At 38.0% G+C, this 21,805-nt stretch overlaps 1 protein-coding gene across 1 annotated transcript in view; it reads right to left on the bottom strand.

Moving 5' to 3' along the window:
* The window catches only part of SPATA17 (spermatogenesis associated 17), a 98,467-nt gene that overhangs the window by 25,872 nt on the left and 50,790 nt on the right, over positions 1–21,805 (bottom strand). Inside the window, 2 exon segments of the mRNA XM_060754256.2 lie at positions 11,490–11,622; positions 19,436–19,584. Of these exon segments, the coding sequence (XP_060610239.2) occupies positions 11,490–11,622; positions 19,436–19,584 (282 nt within the window).

Genomic DNA, 21,805 nt, shown 5'->3' with positions numbered 1-21,805 from the left:
ACAAGTGGAGTGCCGCAGGGTTCCGTCCTGGGCCCGGTCCTGTTCAACATCTTTATTAACGACTTAGATGAAGGGCTAGAAGGCATGATCATCAAGTTTGCAGACGACACCAAATTGGGAGGGATAGCCAATAGTCCAGAGGACAGGAGCAGAATTCAAAACGATCTTGACAGATTAGAGAGATGGGCCAAAACTAACAAAATGAAGTTCAACAGTGACAAATGCAAGATACTCCACTTTGGCAGAAAAAGTGAAATGCAAAGATACAGAATGGGTGACGCCTGGCTCGAGAGCAGTACGTGTGAAAAAGATCTTGGAGTCCTCGTGGACAACAAGTTAAACATGAGCCAACAATGTGATGTGGCGGCAAAAAAAGCCAATGGGATTTTGGCCTGCATCAATAGGAGCATAGTGTCTAGATCTAAGGAAGTCATGCTACCCCTCTATTCTGCTTTGGTTAGACCACATCTGGAATACTGTGTCCAATTCTGGGCACCACAATTCAAGAGAGATATTGACAAGCTGGAATGTGTCCAGAGGAGGGCGATTAAAATGATCAAGGGTCTGGAGAACAAGCCATATGAGGAGCGGCTTAGGGAACTGGGCATGTTTAGCCTGAAGAAGAGAAGGCTGAGAGGAGATATGATAGCCATGTATAAATATGTGAGAGGAAGCCACAGGGAGGAGGGAGCAAGCTTGTTTTCTGCTTCCTTGGAGACTAGGACGCGGAACAATGGCTTCAAACTACAAGAGAGGAGATTCCATCTGAACATTAGGAAGAACTTCCTGACTGTGAGAGCCGTTCAGCAGTGGAACTCTCTGCCCCGGAGTGTGGTGGAGGCTCCTTCTTTGGAAGCTTTTAAGCAGAGGCTGGATGGCCATTTGTCAGGGGCGATATGAATGCAATATTCCTGCTTCTTGGCAGGGGGTTGGACTGGATGGCCCATGAGGTCTCTTCCAACTCTTTGATTCTATGATTCCTTTGATTCTCTGCCCACTGCTCTTCCTCAATGTTATTTTGCTTCTGCTTTTTAGCCCTTGCTGTCTCTTGATCCATATGATTTCACAGTGTCTATGATATCATCATCTCAGCTAAATTATGACATCACCTGGGCTTCCTCCATTAATTAGATTACACAAAAATATGGGGAAATGAAGCCAAATTTTGTGTGAATAACCAAGGAGAGTGGAGCTGAGAATTGCATCAAAATTACATAGATGACAAATGCTAAAACTCCCCAAAACAGGAGACCATTATCAACATTTAAAATAAACATAGAAATTAGGTAAATATATTTTGGGTTAACCTGGGATTACTAAAATAATATTCTGATTAAATTTTTATGTTCAAAAATATGAGCACAGAAGGAAATAACATGAGATTCTGTAGGTGAGATTTTTGAAGAACAAGAATATGAGAAATAAGGTTGTGCAAGTGATTCTTTCTTCTTTGAGAAAACAGAGACATGGCAATATTTCCTGCATACTTTCAATAATTTATGTTCAACCTGAAATGGGTAAATCTTGAACTGTTAAATGACTTGAACTTCTGTTGCTGGCAGTTTCAGATTCGCAGAAACAAAAAATCACACCCAATTTTGCTGAATGACATGCAAAGGAATGCAATCCCAACCACTCATTTAATTTGGTGCCCCTGCTGGGATTTAAGCTATCAATTCCACAAACTGCATTTTATATGATGATGCCAATATATGTTGAGGCCCAGTGATAACAATTTGTATGCATATCTTTTATTGCTACCTTTAGTAGGATTAAAAGCTGTATATCAATTTTTAAATTTGTGCTACTTTTATTAGCTCCCTACCACTTGATCAGTTGATTTCTCTCTCATACACACAGAGGAGTTTGTCCTATCCTAAGAATGTAATATTCCAAAAAGGAAAAAAAACAGCCTAAGCTTTGGGGAAAAACCAATTACAGAAACAGCATTAAAAATGCCAAGCACCGGGCAGAAGCAATTCTGGATCAGTTTAAAAAAGTGATTGATGAAACTCTAATCTGAGCTGAAGGAACAGTTTCACGACAAGCTGTGACCATTCCACACACTTCATTAGCTGCCATAATTAGCCTGGTGTTTCAATTTGTTAGAACTGGTGGGGACAATTTTACTCAGAATACAAACATCAAAAAGCAGGGTCTCTTCGACTTCAGAAGTGGCTGATGAGAGGCTTTCTAGTCTTTCTGTTAACTAAAAGATTAATTACAGCTGATGGGAGGCTGTACTCTGATTGTCACTCTGTCTATGTACATTACTTTTAGCATTAGAAGAAAGACATGGTTGACACTGCACTGCTCAATCAAGCAGCTTCACATCAGGGCACCAAGTCTATTTTAATATGCATAGTCTTGTATTGTTTGATTGACTTGTTTGCTACTTCTCAGGGTCCCGAGCTCTGCCACCAACCAGATCGTACCAACAGGACAGCAGGTTATGTGGTGGCATGCGGGGCAGGTACAACATTAAAGACATCATTATTCCATTACAGGGTAGGAACACACAAACCCAACCCCTGGAAATCTCCAAAAGTCTTATCTTCATTATTTTACTCTGAGAAAAAGTATTTCAACCCCTTCATCCCCTATAAATGTGCATGTTTGTGTATGTGTGATTTTTTTTTCCACAGAGAGGTAAGCAATTTATGCCAGGATAATCCCTTCAGACTTCATCTTCACAAATAGAAACTAATTTGTAAACTGACCTGATTTCTCCCTCCTTCAAATTCTTTCAAGTAAGACTTGACAGAAATTTAGGTGACTATATTTTTTGTACTCTAATAATTAGGATTTGATCATTTTTATTGGCCTTTTGTGCAAACTTTATTGGCTTTTTTGGGTTGAAGACTGGAGCTCACTCCATCCTAGCAATAATATCTTCTTTTTGCATGTATTAAAGCACAATACAAACATTTCCCACCTCTTTTTTAACTAGAGGTGCTAGTATGTATATTACAGCCTTCTCGAAGCAGATACCCAACTTCCATGATCTTCCATGATCTCCAGACCCTTTGAGTATGCTTGGAGAGGATGGGAACAATAGTCCATCACATATAGTGAGCATCAGGACAAATGCCCATAGTTGCAATTTTCTAACTGATTACATAGTATTAAGAACATGACACAAACATAATTACTAGTAAAGAATCTATATTCCAGACTATGACACACTAAAACTATCTCTTATTTGGACTTCTATTCTCCTAAATATGGAACCCAAGGTCTAGAATACCCTTCCTAGGGAAGTGTCCTTTGCTTCTTACTTGTTTCCTTTGTACTGAACCGTTCAGACCTTCCTATTTGGGATGGCTTTGGTTTTAGAGGGCTGACAACAATAATGTTAACAATTCCAGAGTGAAGAGGGGGTGCCAGGAAGACAGATTTCCACCATGTCTCCTGGGACATCGGTTGGGAGCCCCTCCCCCCAGCACCAACTGACACTTTGAAGCCAGAGTGAAGAGGGGGAGCCAGGAAGACAGATTTCCACCATGTCTCCTAGGTCAACGGCTGGGAGCCCCTCCCCCCAGCAACAATCCTACATCTGCCTCCCAACATTAGGAGGAGGAGGAGGAAATTCTGCTGCTACTCTCCCCCTCCAAAGCCAGCTAAGAGGAGGAAGGGGACTGAGGAAGAGACTTTAAAAACACCTGTCTCCTGGCTTATTATTTCTGTTGTGGTTTTATATTGTATTTAATGTTTTTATGTGCATTTTGATATTATTTGTATTACTTGTTACCTGTAAACTGCCTTGAGTTGCCGAAAGGCTGAGAAAGGAGGTATACAAATACAGGAAATAAGTAAATAAATAAATAAATAAATAATCTTGTTTTGTTGTTCCCCTGAACTATATTAGAAAAGGCAGAGTATAAATATTGTAAACCATCATATACACTACAACTTCAGCATATACTGTTGGATTGTGGCCATAAGGAGATAATATTATCTAATAGCTTCAGTTCTATAATTGTCAATAAATCCAATGCCAGTGAAATTGGTACTTGTTAACCCTATTCTTCCTGCTATACCCCTCTACGGCATGAATTTTTTTCCTAGCTCTCTTGTGTAGGTTTGCTCGGTACATGGTGAACCAGTGGCAAACCATTGGCTTCTGGATACCTGTTGTACTAAACAGAGTAGCATGAGGTATCTTTCCAATTTCCACTAGAGCAGTAGTTTCCAACCTTTGGTCCTCCAGGTGTTTTGGGCTTCAGCTCCCACAATTCCTAACAGCGAGTAAGCTGGCTGGGATTTCTTGAAGTCCAAAAAAACTGAAGGACCAAAGGTTGGAAACCACTGCATTAGAGTAATGGTATAGTGATTCATGAGCAGCTACCTGACAGTCAACATTGTGTAGTAGGTTGAATGAACTAGAACTGGGACACCAGGATCTGAATTTCCCACTCATTCATGGAAATCCACTGGGCACCCTGTGGAAAGTCCCATATTCTCAGTTTCAAAGGAAGGCACAGACAAACCCACTCTCAACAAATCTTGCTAAGACAACCCCATGATTGAACTTGAGGCTCACAATAAATTAGAAAGCACTTGGGGGTGCACAACAACAAAACTCTAGAAACAGATAGTGGGGCCCCCAGAAATAAGGCTGCATCAGGCTTTGATGGTAGAAAAATATTTTTATGATGCTATGGGCTTCCTTTTTCATATTTTGATGCAAGCCAAAATACCAAAATAGCAAATCTGTATAATTTTAGGGAGGGATGAGGAAGTGTTTACAGTAGATTGCAGCAACCTCATCCACACACAAGATTTCAAATATTGTTCTTGGATGTTTTCTATAAAGAGTAGCAGTCTTGCTAATTATACATAAAACCATGTTATTCAGTATTCTCAGTGTGAAGAATTCTTTGGAAAGCTACAATCTCTTTGTACTTCAACTTAGTGGTTATTAAAAGGAAGATTTTCCTCCTTTACCCGAAACAAGCTAGTTGCCTGATTAAACATAGAAGGTAAGTAATACAAGACATTTATCATGCAACAGACAAATGACACTGGATTGCTAGTTAGACAGTATAATAAGCACCATGTAATTTTCTTTTTAGAATCTATTTATTCTTCAAAGCCCCAGAACGTTATCAAAGCATGGCATTTTCCTGCTGAGAAATTATAGAACTGAAAATCAGGTTTTATAAAATATTCAACTGGTTGCTGACAAACCCTTTTCAAATACATTACAAACTGCTTACAGTGTCTTTTTTTATGCAAATAACTTCACTGAGAAGCTGAAATCTTTCTAGTCACTACCTGATATTCTTCCTTCCAAACTATTATTTTCTTAGAGTCACCACTAACCTTCAAGAGAATGGTATCAGCATAAATGTTGTCAATAAATAAATAAATAAATAAATAAATAATGAATCTTTGCTTTTTAAATTCTTAAAAAACCCCTTTCTATGTGTTTATAGAAGCATGAACCCAAAGAAGTGGTCGATGAAGGCAAGTCTCCTCTGTGTGTTTGGGGTTAACTACGGGAGAGAGGAGGAAATGAACGCAATGATCCCACATAAAAATAATGTCCCCAAAACAAATTTGTGCTCAGTCCCCAGATTTCTAGCATTGTAGTAACTTGGATGTTCATTTGAGCAGTTGGAAATACAGGCAATTGTTCCATATTGGCTACTTAGTATATTGTAAACTTCATTCAAATCGTGGTAGAAACCCATACATCATTTCTTTCGAATTTGTAGTCAAATTCATAATCTGGTTGGAATACACACTTTTGTACTCAGAGGCAAGCACAAAAACCTTTTCTCTCTCAAGGACCATCTCTCTTCACAAGCAACCCCTCTAGTCTGCTGAAGGGTGTACATAGATGACAGGTGGGTTCAATAGTTGTAGCTAGAGCCAAATGTTGATGGTCATTTTGTCTTTCTGACATTGTTTTAACTTTGGTTCCTGTTCTTTTCTGAGCAGTGGTCTGCTAGGAAAGGAAGAGATTGTCTGACCCATAGGTCTGAACAATCGTACTGAGTATCTTAAAATTAGTCTCAAGGCTGCAGACTTATACTGTACAACTAAATATCCATTGATGATATGTTCCTGAACAAACTGTGGAAATATGAAACCATGGATTATAGAGAACACTACTAAAATGAATAAATTCCAACCAGTTGCCACAGAGTTGCTTTGGAGGTATCCTGTCTAGAAATTTCCTAGATTGATTTTGTGGTTAAGTCCCGCAACCTTAAGAAAGCTCAGAGAATTCTTAAGACTGCATCTCATCCTGCATATTCTTTTTTTGAATTATTACCATCTGGCAGACCGTGGTACAGGGTGACAAAGACAAGGACAAACAGACTGAGAGATAGCTTTTATCTTAAAACTGTAACTATATTGAATGCCATGGTTTTGCATTGATGTGGAATTGGGGGCTGTGTGGTGGTGGTTGGAGTATAGAGGGATGGGTGTGTTGTTTTTGTGATATGTGCTGGGGAAAGCGTTTAATTTCATTGTATAATGTACAATGACAATAAAGTTATTCTACTTTATTATGTTGGAAATATACCACAGAATTATCTGGAGGAGCTTAAAAAATTCCTAGAGAGGACATAGTTTATCTGATGCAGGCAGGTGAAACCACGGATACTGGTCCCATAGGCACAGGAAAATGCTATAATATTAAAATGGAGACTTATTTAAAAATTAAAATAAATAAATAACAGGATTCCACCTTAGACAGTAGGATTTAAACTACAACGATAACAATGATATGAACAACAGCATGAAAAAACAAATGCATGTTTACTTGTTAAATTCTGTATAATAATACAAAGGCAAAACACCTTGCCACTTTCAGTGGAAATGCTTTGGTTGTAAATAACACATTTTCTTCTTAGTCTGTAAGAAAGAATTTTAACTTGGCATCTGATCAATGCAATCTGAACCCAGAAGAAGTTTCCCTTTTGTTGATATCCAATTATTTAATTAACTATCAATATTAATGAAATTAAACAATTTAAAACAAACAGCAGCAGGCTCGGATCATCAATTCACACATGTAGACTTCTTCCTAAAATTGCTCTAGGATGGACTGTTGAGCTCAGAAAGCATATTTTATCCCAATCAGTGTGTAAAAGTAAAATTATCCATAACTAAGCCATGTTTCTCTGCTGTACAGTTTAGCTATAATGATCCCCACACACTGTACTCACACATCAATTATCATAATCATAATCACGGTCGTTAAGCTGAATGTTCATTATTATCAGGATGCTGGTGACAGCAGATTCAATCATCGGGTGCAATGGGCAGGCAGTCAGTCCCACCCAAGTTTCTGCAGACAGCGTTGTGCCACATTAAGCCTATGATGTGTTCCACATCCCACTCCATTTCAAAAGCTGCAGACGGTAAAGGTCAGCTTTATGTTCTGTGCAATATGCTTAGGTTCTCTAAATTAATTCTTCGGAGGACTGGCTATTTTTATGCTTTGTAGATAATAACATTCTATTTAGGGTCAAATATGCATGTGCAAATAAGAAAGGTCTGCAGTTGTGTTGTAAGTCACCTATAATATGGGCAAACAAAAAGGTCTTAAAGTGTCACTTCCTCATTTTTGGAAACAAGGAAACCAGCAAAAAATCGCTGTCATTAAAAGTAATTTGTCTCAAATGCACATGCAAACTAATTCCACTTCTGATTAAAGGCTGTAGGCTATCATTTCTGCTTCAGTGAATATTGAAGTGTGTAAGTGTTTTGACAACCGAAAGATTAGTTAGTATATCTGATCCCTTGACTGTCCAGTTTCATGGGACCTATCACTGCCAATTAAATTCATGGTGTCTGTTAAGTTCTTAATTCTGAAACTTCACACTTCTTAAATGTGCAGCAGTAGTCATTTGGAGGCTTTCAACCATATCAAGTGAGATGTCTAAACAATGCAAATTATTTTACCTCAAATCCTCCAGATATATTGATGCAAAGATAGGTATTTGTCATATGTCTCTCTGTCTAGGTTTTCAGTGAATGTGTTGTGTAAATACTATTGCAGTGGACCCTTGTGGTTTGGTTCTAGGAACCCCATAGATACCTACATCTGTGGGTGCTCGAATTCCACTATATACAATATATATGCACAATATATACACAACGCATACACACACACACACATATAGAGAGATGTATATGTATGTATCTCTTCTATAAAATATTTTCAATCTATGGATGGTTGAATCCATGGATACAGAATCTGTGGATATGGAGGTCTGACTATATTCTCCTAATGCTCTGGAGATGCAGAAATATGGTTTGCATTTCCCTATGCAGGTAAGGGGAATATTCTCCTATCTGGTGCCTTCTAGATGTTTTCACTACAGAATCTCCAGAGTAATATTTGGTAATCACCAATGCAATTACTGTGTATCTTTTGATTCCATCTTCACCTCACAAAAATACTTTTGTGGGTGATCAGGATTTATCTTCCATGATGCACGACTGTCAAGATCCAAAGATTCTTTATACCAGGTATAGTCAAAACCTGACCCGCAGGCTGGATGCGTCCCTTTGGCCTTTTCCCTCAGGCCCCCGTCTGCCCTCCTCTGAGCATGTGGATGCGGCAACCTGCTGTGTCCCCAGGATGAGAGGAGGGCTGGGACAGACACACAACACTTGTGAGTGCTCTCCAGAGAGCGCTTACCAGTCACGTGTTTATCCTTCTCCTCTGAGCCTTGGGAAGGTGGCCCGCTTTCCCTGGACTTAGAGGAGAAGTGGGAGGAGAAACACGGCACTAATGGGAGTTCTACATTCACAGATTAACAGATTAAATCATCCACAGCTTGAAAAAAATCCAAAAAGAAAAAAATTCAAAAAATCAAACCTTTATTTTGCCATTTTATTTGGGACTTGAGTATCCACAAGTTTTGATAATTGAGGGGACTCCTAGAATCAAACTCCAGATAATACAAAGGATCCACTATATGGATATATTTTAAGAAGTTACATGAGTTCCTATACAAGTTGGGAGAGAATGCCTAAGTAACAAACTCAGATTTGGCGTAACCAAGATAACAACTGACTATTTATAGGTGCATACTAATTATGTTAAAAAAAAACCCTGCAACTAAGTGCATGTTTGTGCTCTTTAAGTCCTATTGATTTCAATGATATTTCAGCTAACACATTTTTGGTTAACAACTTATATATAAATGAAACTTGTGAGTTGGAAGTGTCAAATGAGGTCAGTACCATGTGCAGCAGTGATTTAAATTTTATTATTAGATGCTCTAATCTGTTTGCTTGCTGTGATTTTTATCTGAAGATGCTACTGTCAAAATCATGTGTCAATGCAGCAAGCTCAAGTTTACAAAATATTTTTTCCTGTAGTCAGTTTTAACTCTAATCCATAGGGAGGTTACATAAAATCAGATTTTTTTTGCTTCCTCAAGCTGACAAGAACTCATAAAGGCGGCCGAGAAGCAATTGTTCAATTGTTTTCTTTCCATTTCATGCTTTGTGACTGATGATCTATATGGCTTCAGTTTTTAAACTTTTGACATCCTATCCTGTATTGAATTCCTTCCACTCAACAACTGTTTATACAATGTTAAAAGTTTTGCGAGACATCATGGCCTGTAGTAAGAAATTCTGAAAAGGTTTTGCCAACCAGACAATGATGAAAATGTCTGAACACAACAATACATTTTGACTCGTGTTTGAAGGGAATAACACAAACAAGAAGAAAGTAAAGTCTAGCAATTGTATGCTGCTGATATTGAAATATTCCAACCAGTGTACTCCTTCCACTCTGTGTCACTCCAACTGGCACAAATATTTCCTTTAGTACTACTTGACATACTGGCTAGGGGATTCTGGGAGCTATCTTCAAAAAATAACTTTTTCAGTCTCTAAGCAATGCGGTCTTGATATCATTTTCTTAATTTCTAAATGACCTCAATATCCAGAGCTATTTGGACAAAATAATCTGGTGGCTTGAACGGAGGTCCAACTGCATTGAAATCTGAAATAACCACTATTTAAGATAAGGGGTGAATTTTAGTACACTCTCCTCTATCAAAGACCCCCCTTCCCAATTTTATAAAGCTTGTGAATGGGCCCAAATAGCCATCAAGGCTTACGTAGAACCAACAGCCAACAAAACACAAGATAACACTGCAAATAATTCAAGGAACTAGATAATTTTACAGCAGTTGTTTTTGGTGGCACTCTTCTAGTACATACACAGAGATTCCCCTTTTGCAAGACTTCCAATTCATTTAAAGAAAAGATGGTATGAAGCCTTTTGTTAAAACATTAAGAAGTCTGCAGTACCTATTCAATTAAAAGTTTAATACTGTGTCATCCCATGTGAAGATTTTCCAGTCCAAGTTGAAGAAGCTACTTTATAGGACAGACCTGGCCTGTTTTTGTGAAAATTATAAACAGTCTGACACTCCCTTATCCAGAAATCCAAAACACAACACACACCCCCTCTCTATATATAGGATTGCACATGCTGTGTTTTTCTTCAAGGCACTTATGAAGGAAAGAGAAGAGGGGAAATGAGAGGAAGATTCCACTTACACAAGAACTCCATAAAACACAGTTGCCTCAGATGCTTCTGCCATAACGTGAGCACCCTAGAAATGGCTGTGAGGGCAAATCCATTGGCCACCAGTTGTATCCAGCCCAGAGAAAATGAAAAAAAGACTTAAGGGGTGGGGATGGGCATTTCCCTTCCCAGCTACTTTGCTAAAAGGGTGGAAAATGTGCTGACAGCTAGGGAAGTTTCTGGGATGTCTGCCTTTTTGTTTTGGGGGTACTGGGCAAGTGACTAGCCTACTTTGTCCCCTTCACTCTCTCATGGCTCTCATGGTTTTCTCTGAGTTTTTTTGGTCTTGCTTCTCAACTAAGTCACTCACACATATCACACATTCACTATATACACACAAATACAGGTATTCCCAAATCCAGGAAAATCCTAAACTGAAATTTAAAGGAATATTTAAGTTGAACATTTTAAAAAAATGAAAGAGAAAAGAAAAGCTATTATGTAAAACCAAAATTCTCTCCATATAAACCAGTGTTTCTGTGTGTGTCAGGAGAGCTGGAAATCTCAATTTCAATAGTTACATATCTCCAGGTGAATCGTTTAATTTTGTTATGCCAAAGATCAGTTACTTTCACCTCTGAAATCTTTCTTGCCGCTTTACCTTCATTGTCACTTTTTATTTGAAATAAAAAAATTAGAAATCTAACTCCTAATGTTAGATTTCAAAACTGATTATTGTTTCTGTATCTTCAGTTTTACTAGATTTATTCAACATTTTTTAAATTTATTTCTTCTGAAAGATATGCTCTTATGGAATAATTACTGAAAACACTCCAAAATCTTCTAATACTTCAGTGAGCTTTTATAACATTTCAGCATAAATTGATTCAAGTGTAGTGGAACTGATTCATTTTGATATTTTAAAGAAGTCTACAGAGTACAGTTTCGGTTTTCTTTTTCCAATATAACTCACCTTTTTGTTGATCCACTTTTCTGGGTATTCCTCCCGAAAATGTTTGAGTCCGTAACTTGACTGACCATACTTACTTGCTCTTTGCATCGATGGGACATACTTATCAGCTTCATGGCCTGAAAATGGCAAAAACCTGAAAAGTAAAATACATATATGTTTATTTTTTTATCCTGCTACAGGCTGAATCTGAAATTCAAAATACTCTAAATTCCAAAATTGTCCAGTTGGGTGGCTGAGTGGGAAATGTGATAGGAGAAATGGGAAAGTAGGACTGGGAGAAAAAAAAAAGAATGAAAAGGTAGAAAGATACCTAGAGGGAAAACCTGAAATACAAAAGGAAGGACAATCTTATAATTTTGTAGAGTTTATAAAGGAAGTGGGCAGGTAAACCCTGAGACGAAGAGGTGAATGGGATAGAATATGGAGGTCACTACAGGTAGAAAGCTTCCAGATGAAGAGAAGGTGCTGAAGAAGATCTAGGTGAAGTTCCCATAAAATCACGTCCTAGCTGCCTTCACTGTGTAAAATGGACAGGAGCAGGGGCAATTGATATGTGCAGTGACTTAGTTGAGAAGCAAGACCAAAAAAACACAGAGAAAACCATGAGAGCCAAAGCAAATCCAAAGTATCTCAAGATAAACCCCAAGCTCTTTGGAAATAATGCTTCTTGTATCTCCCATATTTCAGCTCTGATCCCTGGTAAGCAGACAGAATTGAGTCAGATAAAAAACATTTGTGACATATAATCTAATTAATCTTTGTGTCTTTCAGAGACCTGGTGGGAAAATATGATGTCCTGCTACCATTTAAACTTATGAATGGGAGACATATTTTTATTAATGGAGTGGCTTTATAACAATGGATATGTGGAATTCCCCTTGCTTAGGTAAGAGAGGCTGTGGTAGTAAACAGTGTCCCTCAATAGTGTGGGGAGAATAACAGGGCAATTCCACATATCCATGTCCTTTATAATAGTAAATACATATAGAGAGAGTGTGAACCAAGGTTTAAATTGTAAACTATCTACACTGATAGATGGCTATGCTGTTATTACTGTTGCTGCTGCTGGTGTTGCTTCGTGCCTTCAAGTCATTTCCAACTTATGGCAACCCTAAGTAGAACATCTCCTGGGTTTTTCTGGGGCTAAGAGTGTATGATTTGCCAAAGGTCATCCAATGAGTTTTCATGGCTGAGCAGGGATTAAAATCCTGCTCTCCAGAACTGTAATCCGGTGCTCAAACAACTACACCATGCTGACTCTTTGATAGATGCTTATACCAGGTACTATTGTGCAGATATAGCACATCAAGAAATATAACTGAAACCTTCTACATTACAGAAGAGTTAAGCAATTAAAAGATGCTTAAAAAGAGAGGATAATTTTGTTTTTTCCTCTTAACGGTTAGGAATATTAATGTATATTGCTGTGTACAGCTTTGTTAATGGCACTTATAAACAGTCTTCTTATTTTAACTAACTTCCTCATTTTTGTAGAAAGTCCTTTATGGAAAGAAATTAATGTTTTATCAACAGTAAATTACATCAATAAAGCTTCCTTGCAAAGAAAAGAATTGGTCTTTATTAGCATCTGGCCAGTCAAATTGCCCATAAAGAATTCTTAACCAAGGGTTCTTGAAAATTAACAAAACAAAAGCACAGAAGTAGCCGAGCTTTAAATTATACAAAGCTACGCAAGCATGTATATACTCATGGGACAGGTGGCTCTCATATATGACAGATTATAGCACTTCCAGGGCTAATTTGCACATGGGATGGACATCACACACACAAAAAATTAATGTGGCCCCAATGTCCCTGAGTATACATAGGAGGTGCTGAAAGCCGGCTGCTCCACTTACAGTTTTTATCACTTCTGAATTGCATTTTAATAGTACATTTTTCTTTTGTTCAGACATGAAAGAAAATTGGCTATCTCAGGGGATTGGAAGATGACTGAAATGACAAGGCTAGCAGCTTAGGAATTTGCCCATGAAAGGATAGAATTTAGGGTAGCCTTAATATTCACAATAAAGCATTGAAATAAAACAGCTTTCTATAACAAAAATGTGTTACACAGTAGCAAAGACAATGCTCCTATTTTATTATACAATACTTGTGTATATGTGAATATATACTAAATATATATAGGGAGATTATTTAATTACTTTATATGATATTTTTGGGCACTTAAATTTATATCCCTTGGTTTGGCCTTTTGTTGTGTTTTGAAAAAGAGAGATTACCCCCAGACTGGAAACACATATTGCAAATCTATGTAGACAAGTCTACATAGGGACCACCAAACGCAGCGCCCAAACAAGAATCCAGGAACATGAAAGGCACTGCAGACTACTCCAACCAGAGAAATCAGCCATAGCAGAGCACCTGATGAACCAACCTGGACACAGCATTTTATTTGAGAACACAAAAATGCTGGACCACTCTCACAACCACCATGTCAGGCTACACAGAGAAGCCATTGAAATCCACAAACATGTGGACAATTTCAACAGAAAGGAAGAAACCATGAAAATGAACAAAATCTGGCTACCAGTTTTAAAAAATTCTAAAATTAAAACAACAGAGAGAAAAACAGGCAGGGACATCTAATCACCTTTCATTAAGAGTTTGCTCCAGGCACAGTCAGCCCATTGTATGCTAATCAAGGTGGTCAATTGAAAAGATTCACACCTAGCCCATCTTACAAAAGCCTTTTGTCTCACCCTGGTCTTTCCACAGATATATAAACCCCCTTTTTCCCAGCTCCAGACCTCACCCTCTGAGGATGCCTGCCATAGATGCAGGCGAAACGTCAGGAGAAATGCCTCTAGAACATGGCCATATAGCCCGAAAAAACCCACAAGAACTGAGACATATTGCAAATATTTACAGAAAATAGAAGATTTTACAGTTCAGGAACCAGGATCCAATTATGTACTTCAGGCAGACTGTTTCTGTCAGCAGAATTAGAACCTAGTCCTCTCCCAGTCCAGCCCCCACCCCTTGTCCCATACCAGGACATTGTTCCAGAAAGCTTCCTTTTGCCACCACAAAGATCTCAATGTGGGCGAGAAAAAAAGTGCCAATTCCACTAATTAGAGCAATAGATGCAGCACAAGTACATTGTTGGATCCTGGACATATATAATGAAATGGTTAACATCAGCAAAGATACCCATGTGACCAAGGAGAAGGAGGGGAGATCTCTGGATCTCCATGGCTGGCTGCTGCAGTGGTGGGTATGATATGCGTCTGATCTATCTGCTTATCCCTGTGACACAAAATGCAAGAAAAAGGGGATAGTGGCACCTGGCTGTGTGGACAGTGGACCAGTTCAAATCACAGCCAGTCCGGCTGTTCATAGTAACTCTGAGGTCTGAGGCTGCTCCAGAGTTTCAACAAAACTCCAGGCCATTTCCTGACATTTCCTAAGAGGGGGGAATAAAACCAGGTTACCCGTTTTTTATCCCACATTACCAACCAAAAGTTCCTGGACATCATCTGTACATCCAGGAGTGACTTCTGGTCAACACCAAGGTTTTGGGTCAATGTAGAAAAGTCTAAAGCATGTGTCATTTCTGAAAACATATATAGAAGGGCATCATTTGTTGAGAATAAAATGAACAGGTGAACAAATACATATAGGGGATTGGACTGGCTGGCCCTTGTGGTCTCTTCCAACTCTATGATTCTATGATTGATCTATGTATGTGTAAAGAAAATTGTGAATATGAATATGGCAAGACATTTGAGAGCATTTGGGAAAAAGGAGAGGGAAAATAACACAACCTCGCTGATGGGAGTTTTCTATAGAAGTCAGAATTGGATGATGTCTTTGTAGATTAAAATTGCCATGTTTTCAATGAGGACAGACAAAAATTAATGGAAGATTTTAACCCTTCATTATCAACTAGAAATCAAACTTTGCTTAAAGTAAGCTTGTAGACCCCACTCACTTCATTTTTCAAAAAACAGAAGAAACCAGCTATCTTAGATATGCCCATTACAAGTGGATGAGGTGTTAGGAAGTGAAAGCTGACAATGTGAAAGAAAAGTGATAGTGTTGCTATCCCAATAAATCAGAGGAATGCTATGAAAGCATTTAGCAAGGTTACCCATGATACTTTTGTTGGGAAGCTGGTGAAATGTGAACTAGATAATGCAACTGTTGGGCAAATTTGTGGTGAGTTAATGAACCATATCCAAAGAGTGCTTGTTAACTATATATTGCCAAGTTGAATAAAAGTGATATGGAGTGCCACAAGGTTCTCTTTTTGACCCAGTGTTCTTTCCTACCTTTATAAATTATTGGATTAAATGTATAGGGGCATGATAATCAAATTAGCCCGTGGCATCAAAGTATGTGGGACAAAAAATAACACAGAAACATGATTCAGGGTTAATCTGACAGGATGGAGAACTGGGCCCATATTTAAGCAGAAATAAAACTAAAGTTCTATAAATTAAAAAAATAGTAGGTAGTGTGTTATAGGGTGGGTGACATCTGTCTTCACAGTGATTACATGTCAATAATGGATAGGGGTTTTAGTTGACTATGAGCTAAGTAAGAGCCAGCAGGGCAATGAAACAGACAAAAGGACAATAGGCTACATTAACAGAGATATCACATCTAGTTCATCAGAAACAATGTTATCACTTTTCTGTTTCTGTCACATTTCACCTGCAATACTGTGTCTGTTTCGGGGCAGCATAACTAAAGGCAGTGGTCTCAACCTGTGGGTCCCAGGTGTTTTGGCCTACAACTCCCAGAAATCCCAACCAGTTTACCAGCTGTTAGGATATCTGGGAGTTGAAGGCCAAAACATCTGGGGACCTACAGGTTAAGAACCACTGCTTTAAGGTGTATATTTAATTGATAGAATTATAGATTTAGTCTGTGGCCATTAGGTCCAACCTCTTCTCAATGTAGGATCTTCAAGTAAGGTATCATTTCAAGACATCCAGAGAAGACCTCATCACTTCTCTCTGCAATTGGTTCCATTTTCAAATTGCTTTCACTGCCAAAAACTTCAATTAGTTCTTTGTTGCTCCAAAAGATAAAACTAAAACCAATAGTTCACAGAAAATTTTAGGAATGATTTTATAGCTGTAGAAAGCTATTTCAACAATGGAACAGACTGCATCAAAAGCTGGTGGACTTCTTCTGTTAGAAGTTAAAGCTGCCTGTCAGTTTCCAAGGTATGTTCTGTGTTGTAGGAAATTTTGTGTATCAGTGGAGGATGGACCTGATGATGATGATTTAAATCCTGCTTTTTCTCTCCAACCAAGCTTGAGATGGAGGTGGGACTGAGAGAAAGGCCTCTCTTGAAGATCTCAGGGCCTGGGCAGGTTCATACAAGGAGACGCGGTGAGCCAAATGGCCTGGACCTGAGCTTTGAATTGTGCCAGAAAATAAACTGGCAGCCAGTGGAGCTGTTGCAACAGAGGGGTTGTCCGCTCTCTGTAGTGAGCCCCAGTTAGCAACCTAGTTGCAGCTCTTTGGACTGGCTGAAGACTGTGACACCTCTTCAGAGGCAGCCCCATGTAGAGTGCATTACAGTGACTCAGACAGGATGTAACTAAGACATGTACCACCGTAGCCAGATCTGGCTTCTCAAGGCCTTTTAGGTAATTTTCAATTCTACAGTTATGTTTCTGACTCTCATTTATTTCAGGATAAATCAATAGTTGTTCTAATTTAGTTGCCCCATGTAAGATACAATATGTTGCTTAAAGACTGCCCAATAAGGGGCAGGGGGAGAGGCAAACCTGCTTAGGTCATTCTTAACATACTTTCATTCAGTATGTTTATTTTTTTGAATATTCTTACTTAAAAACTTTATGCAGTGTTATGTTGCCTATTTCCTAGCAATTAGTTTTTCTTAAGTACTGAGCACATTATGTTTTCTGATATAAAACTAAGAATCATTGGGCGGGTTTGGTTTTAATCCTAGTTTGCAGTAGATGCAAAGCTTCAGACAAAATGCTAGCCTAGTTCTTGGATAAAGCAAAAGTAACTGAGACCTCTTCTTTGCAGACAAATTCTAGAACTTCTTAATTATGTACAGACTTATTATCTACATCCCCAGTGTTATAAAGTACCAGAACTTCATTAGAAAAATTAAGCTGGAAAAATGAAGGCACCACTTTGTAAATTTCCACTGGAAATTAGCTAGAAGAGGCAGAGGAATACTGGATCAAAAGAGGGTAATCATGCTTAACTGTGCCCTAGAGCACCCGCATGTATAATACGATTTGCACAGTAACTACCTCTCCTATTACTGCTTGTTTGGAGTATTCTGTGTTAATGGGGTTAGCTAATTTAGTATTTTAACTTAAAAAGACTCTGCTGATTAATAAATGTTGCACACTGTGCTAGTAATTAAAATAAATGGAAGAGTTACAAATAGAAGTTGAATTGTTAAGAAAACATTATCTGAAAATATATGATAATCCCTGTTTATCATAATACAATAATAGTCCAGAAACTATGCAAATTGCTAAAGTTGCAAAGCATCTGAAATAGTAGACATAACTTGAAAAAAGTTTTAGATGTGTTAGATTTGTATACACAACATTCAATGCCTGTTTTTCCAAAAACTGTCCATTGCTCTTCAAACTTGTAAAAAAATAATTTAAATCTCAAACAGTTCAATCATTGAAGGATAATATGTACTGGAACCATTCCCCTATTAAACTGGGAGAAAATACAAGCAAAAGGTTCTGGACGCATACTTCCGAGGACTGGGTGTAACTAGGAGCAATCTATAATCTATAGTTCAGGATGACTAGTGCTTTCACACAGGCTTTCACATGTCATCTTTTCCCCTCTCCTACGTAAGTCCCACTGATGGGTTTCTAACATTTACCCCTTGAAATAAGGCATTGTATCTACCTTTTGAGATGCTGGCTGACTTGATAATTACGGAGTGAGGCAGAAATTGAAGGGAGGATCAGAAAAGGGAAGCAATTCATAGTTGATTATTATTGTTGTATTTTGAGAACTGTTTGTGGAATATCAGAATACTATTGCTTACTTTGGACACTGCGCATTTAACTTAGGGGTGGTGATACTCTATTTGTGGCTCTGTTTCAGGCCGAAAGACGTCTTGGGCTCACATGTTTGGATATGAACATGCAGCACCGGTTGGGCATGCCTTCTATGTGTGTTAGAAAGTTATTTATTTCTTCATTAGACAGACATAAAAAGAAGAAACATCCAAACCTACATTTTGTGTCTGGCACTTTGGACAGCACAAGCAGCCAGCATGGCTAGTGGACTGAGTGTTGGACTAGGACACTGAAAAACCAGTTTTAAAATTCAGACTTCCATTGAAAACTCAAAGGGAAATTATCTTTATGTTCTCATTTAGAAAAAATATGCCCAATATTTAGACTTTTTATGTATTCATAATATCTGGGACTACATGTGCACCAACATTCAGACCTCTGGATTTTTTGGAATAATTTTAATTATTTCTCGCAGCCACAATAAATAGACTCAAGATGAAATCTATAATTAGTAGTCTTTGTTGGAGAAACTGGTGATGGTGAACTTCTCTCTTGGATATTAATAATACCCAATTTGCATCATCAAGATCTGTGCTGAACAGTGGATGAAGCAGCTAACCTAACTATATTTAAGCAGGCTTATTAAAGAATAATAGCCCAATCCCTGAATCAATCAAAATGAAATGGGTTTAGATTTAAACTGATTTAGACCAATTGACCCCAACTGAGCTAATAAAAGTTAACATTCAAATATTTCAGCTTTCCTGGATGATAGACAAAGGCTTAAGACATCTGATTATCTTGGTCTAAGAAAGTCTACTTTTAGGCAGGCTTTTCATATAGTGGTTGCTTTTAAATGTTTCAGAATCAACAGTTTCTATTTGTCTATAAATTAAAAAAATAAAATGCAGACAGAATGGAAAGCAAGGAACTTACACATTGTCGTGTATACGATTTCGCCATTCTTCCTGCTTTAATTTTTCTCTGGCAAGCTTTAGTGATGCTTCTGATGCTGCCACCTTTAAAAATTCTTCCAAAGGCTTATAACGCTGCTGTTGTACTTCAACAGGATCACGAAAGGGGCCCTGAAAGGCACAAGAGGAGCTCTGTGTATTACACTGGAATTGGTAGACTTTGTTTTGTTTTGGATCGTCTTGTTTTTGTATCTCTGATATATAAATACAGTACAGCCATCTCTGATGTACAAATATAGTAATTGTAAACATCATTAATTTTATTCTTTAAAATATGCCAATGTTTCCATAAACATAATATAGATTACTATATGAAAGGTTAGATACAAGATCTTCCCCTGTTGATGGAAAAACTTCACTCACATAAAGGACACCCATTTAATTTTGGAGGATTCCCTTTCCTTCCATTGTAACAATGCCTCACCCCATTCAGCAGGGTTCCTTGACTCTCTGTGTAGCATTTTGAGGGGGGTAAAAACTTGCAGAGGAGAGGAAGATGTGGAAAAGTTTACCATGCCAGCTATAGCTATCCCCAATATGGATCTCTAAAACTATGATTTTATCATGAGAATGCAATAATGCTTGGCAATGTAGAAGACAGTAGGAAAAGAAGTAGACTGCATTACAGATATATAAGTATATAAAATAGCTATAAAATCAAACATTTATAGATAACAAATCAGCATTTGCAAGGCTTGCTAAAAAGGCTTATTTCCCTTTCTTTGAAGTACAACTGAAGCATATTCTGTAGAGTCCACAGTAAACACAGTACAACAGATTTGTGTAAATGTATACACAAATCAGCCACTAGGTGATGTTCAGAAAATTTTTATTGTTGCCAAATCTTTTGAGACACCAACACTGAGTTAAGGGAACCCCATTTGGGGCCGAGACTCAAAGTTTAAGAAGCAGTGCCACATATAATTTATGTATAAGTCCAAAAAGATTGGTCAAAAAATCTAACCCCAAAACCCTAAGTTGACCAATCCATGAGTCAATATGACTACTGTACCGTAACACTTATCCAAAATAGGAATCATCTCCTTCTCTGAGTAGAGTGGCATAAGACAAGAGCTTAGTTCATCCTAGGAGGACCTAAAAGAAGCAGCAACCCCCTCTTGTCTTTGGCTAGACCCCCCACTTCTGATCTTTTTGAATACCTGGGGGGTGAAATGATGATGCGGGCCAGAGGTGGCTTTCTCACTGAGACAGTGCTTGTGCTTTTCCCTCGACATAATGCACCCCCTCCCTCATTTGTACATGGGTCATATCAAAACCACTAATTTGGGCCCAAAAACCTTACATGAGGTTGTATTATACATGAATATATACAGTACCAACTTATTATCTGGTTGTGGGTATGCACTCCCCAACACAAAACAAGATGATAAGAGAAAAGATCTGGCAGAGAAAACAATAGACAAGTAACCAGAGTATGGCAAAGAGAAGAAACTTAAAAGATGTGCTGGACTGGGGTGACAGTTCTAATCAGGTTGATACAATCATTGGTCACCAGCTTGATGCAATTAGCCAGCATACTGGAGATCAGTGAAGAATCTCATTTTTGATTCCTGAGAAAAAAATATTTGTTAACATTACTGGAGATTAGTTGGATTTGTATCTGATTGGACAGGTTGATGCTAGAGACAATACAAAAGTTCTATTATCAGAGACAAAATTAACCTGTTTTTGACACTCTCCAACCAGGTTAGATCTAGCTGCCTCTGATACCTTTATGCTGCTGCTATTCCTGGCTAGTAAATACCTTTACAATACTGGTAATAGAGAGTGGGAGAGAATCTCTGCTCTAAACATAAAAAAATAGTAAATAGAAACTACTTATCTAGATCTAGATAGATAAATGCCTGAAGAAGAACATTATTTTCCATGGATGCCTATATGTTTCATCCATTGAAGATAAATAAAGATTCAATTCTCTTTCAAGTGGGATATTGTATAGCTGCTTCCCTCACAGTGATGTTTGTTAAGATGAATATGAAATAATACGACGAGTATGAGTATGATGTAAGAGGTTTGATGCCTTACTGGAAATGCAAAATCAATAATAAACTGTGTGTCTAGACACCAAAATGTCTATATTCATTCCGCAGAGGAGGGTGTGTTGTGTCTTTCTGTATAAAATATCCTAAATGATAATCATCTGCCTGTTCATTCTCAATGTTAAAAATCCCCAAAGTCCCAAATTGAAGAGTACTTCAGTGGAGTGTTGCTGCTTTATCTGTTTGTTTGGATATAAGCTGAAAAACCAAGTAAGTAGAAAGTAATAAGAGGGATCTACAAAAATGTATAGGTTAGCTGACAAACTGCAAAG

Source organism: Anolis sagrei, chromosome 1 (assembly GCF_037176765.1).
Source record: "Anolis sagrei isolate rAnoSag1 chromosome 1, rAnoSag1.mat, whole genome shotgun sequence".
In the NCBI taxonomy this organism is placed as follows: domain Eukaryota; kingdom Metazoa; phylum Chordata; class Lepidosauria; order Squamata; family Dactyloidae; genus Anolis; species Anolis sagrei.
This window is presented reverse-complemented; position numbering and strand designations above follow the sequence as displayed.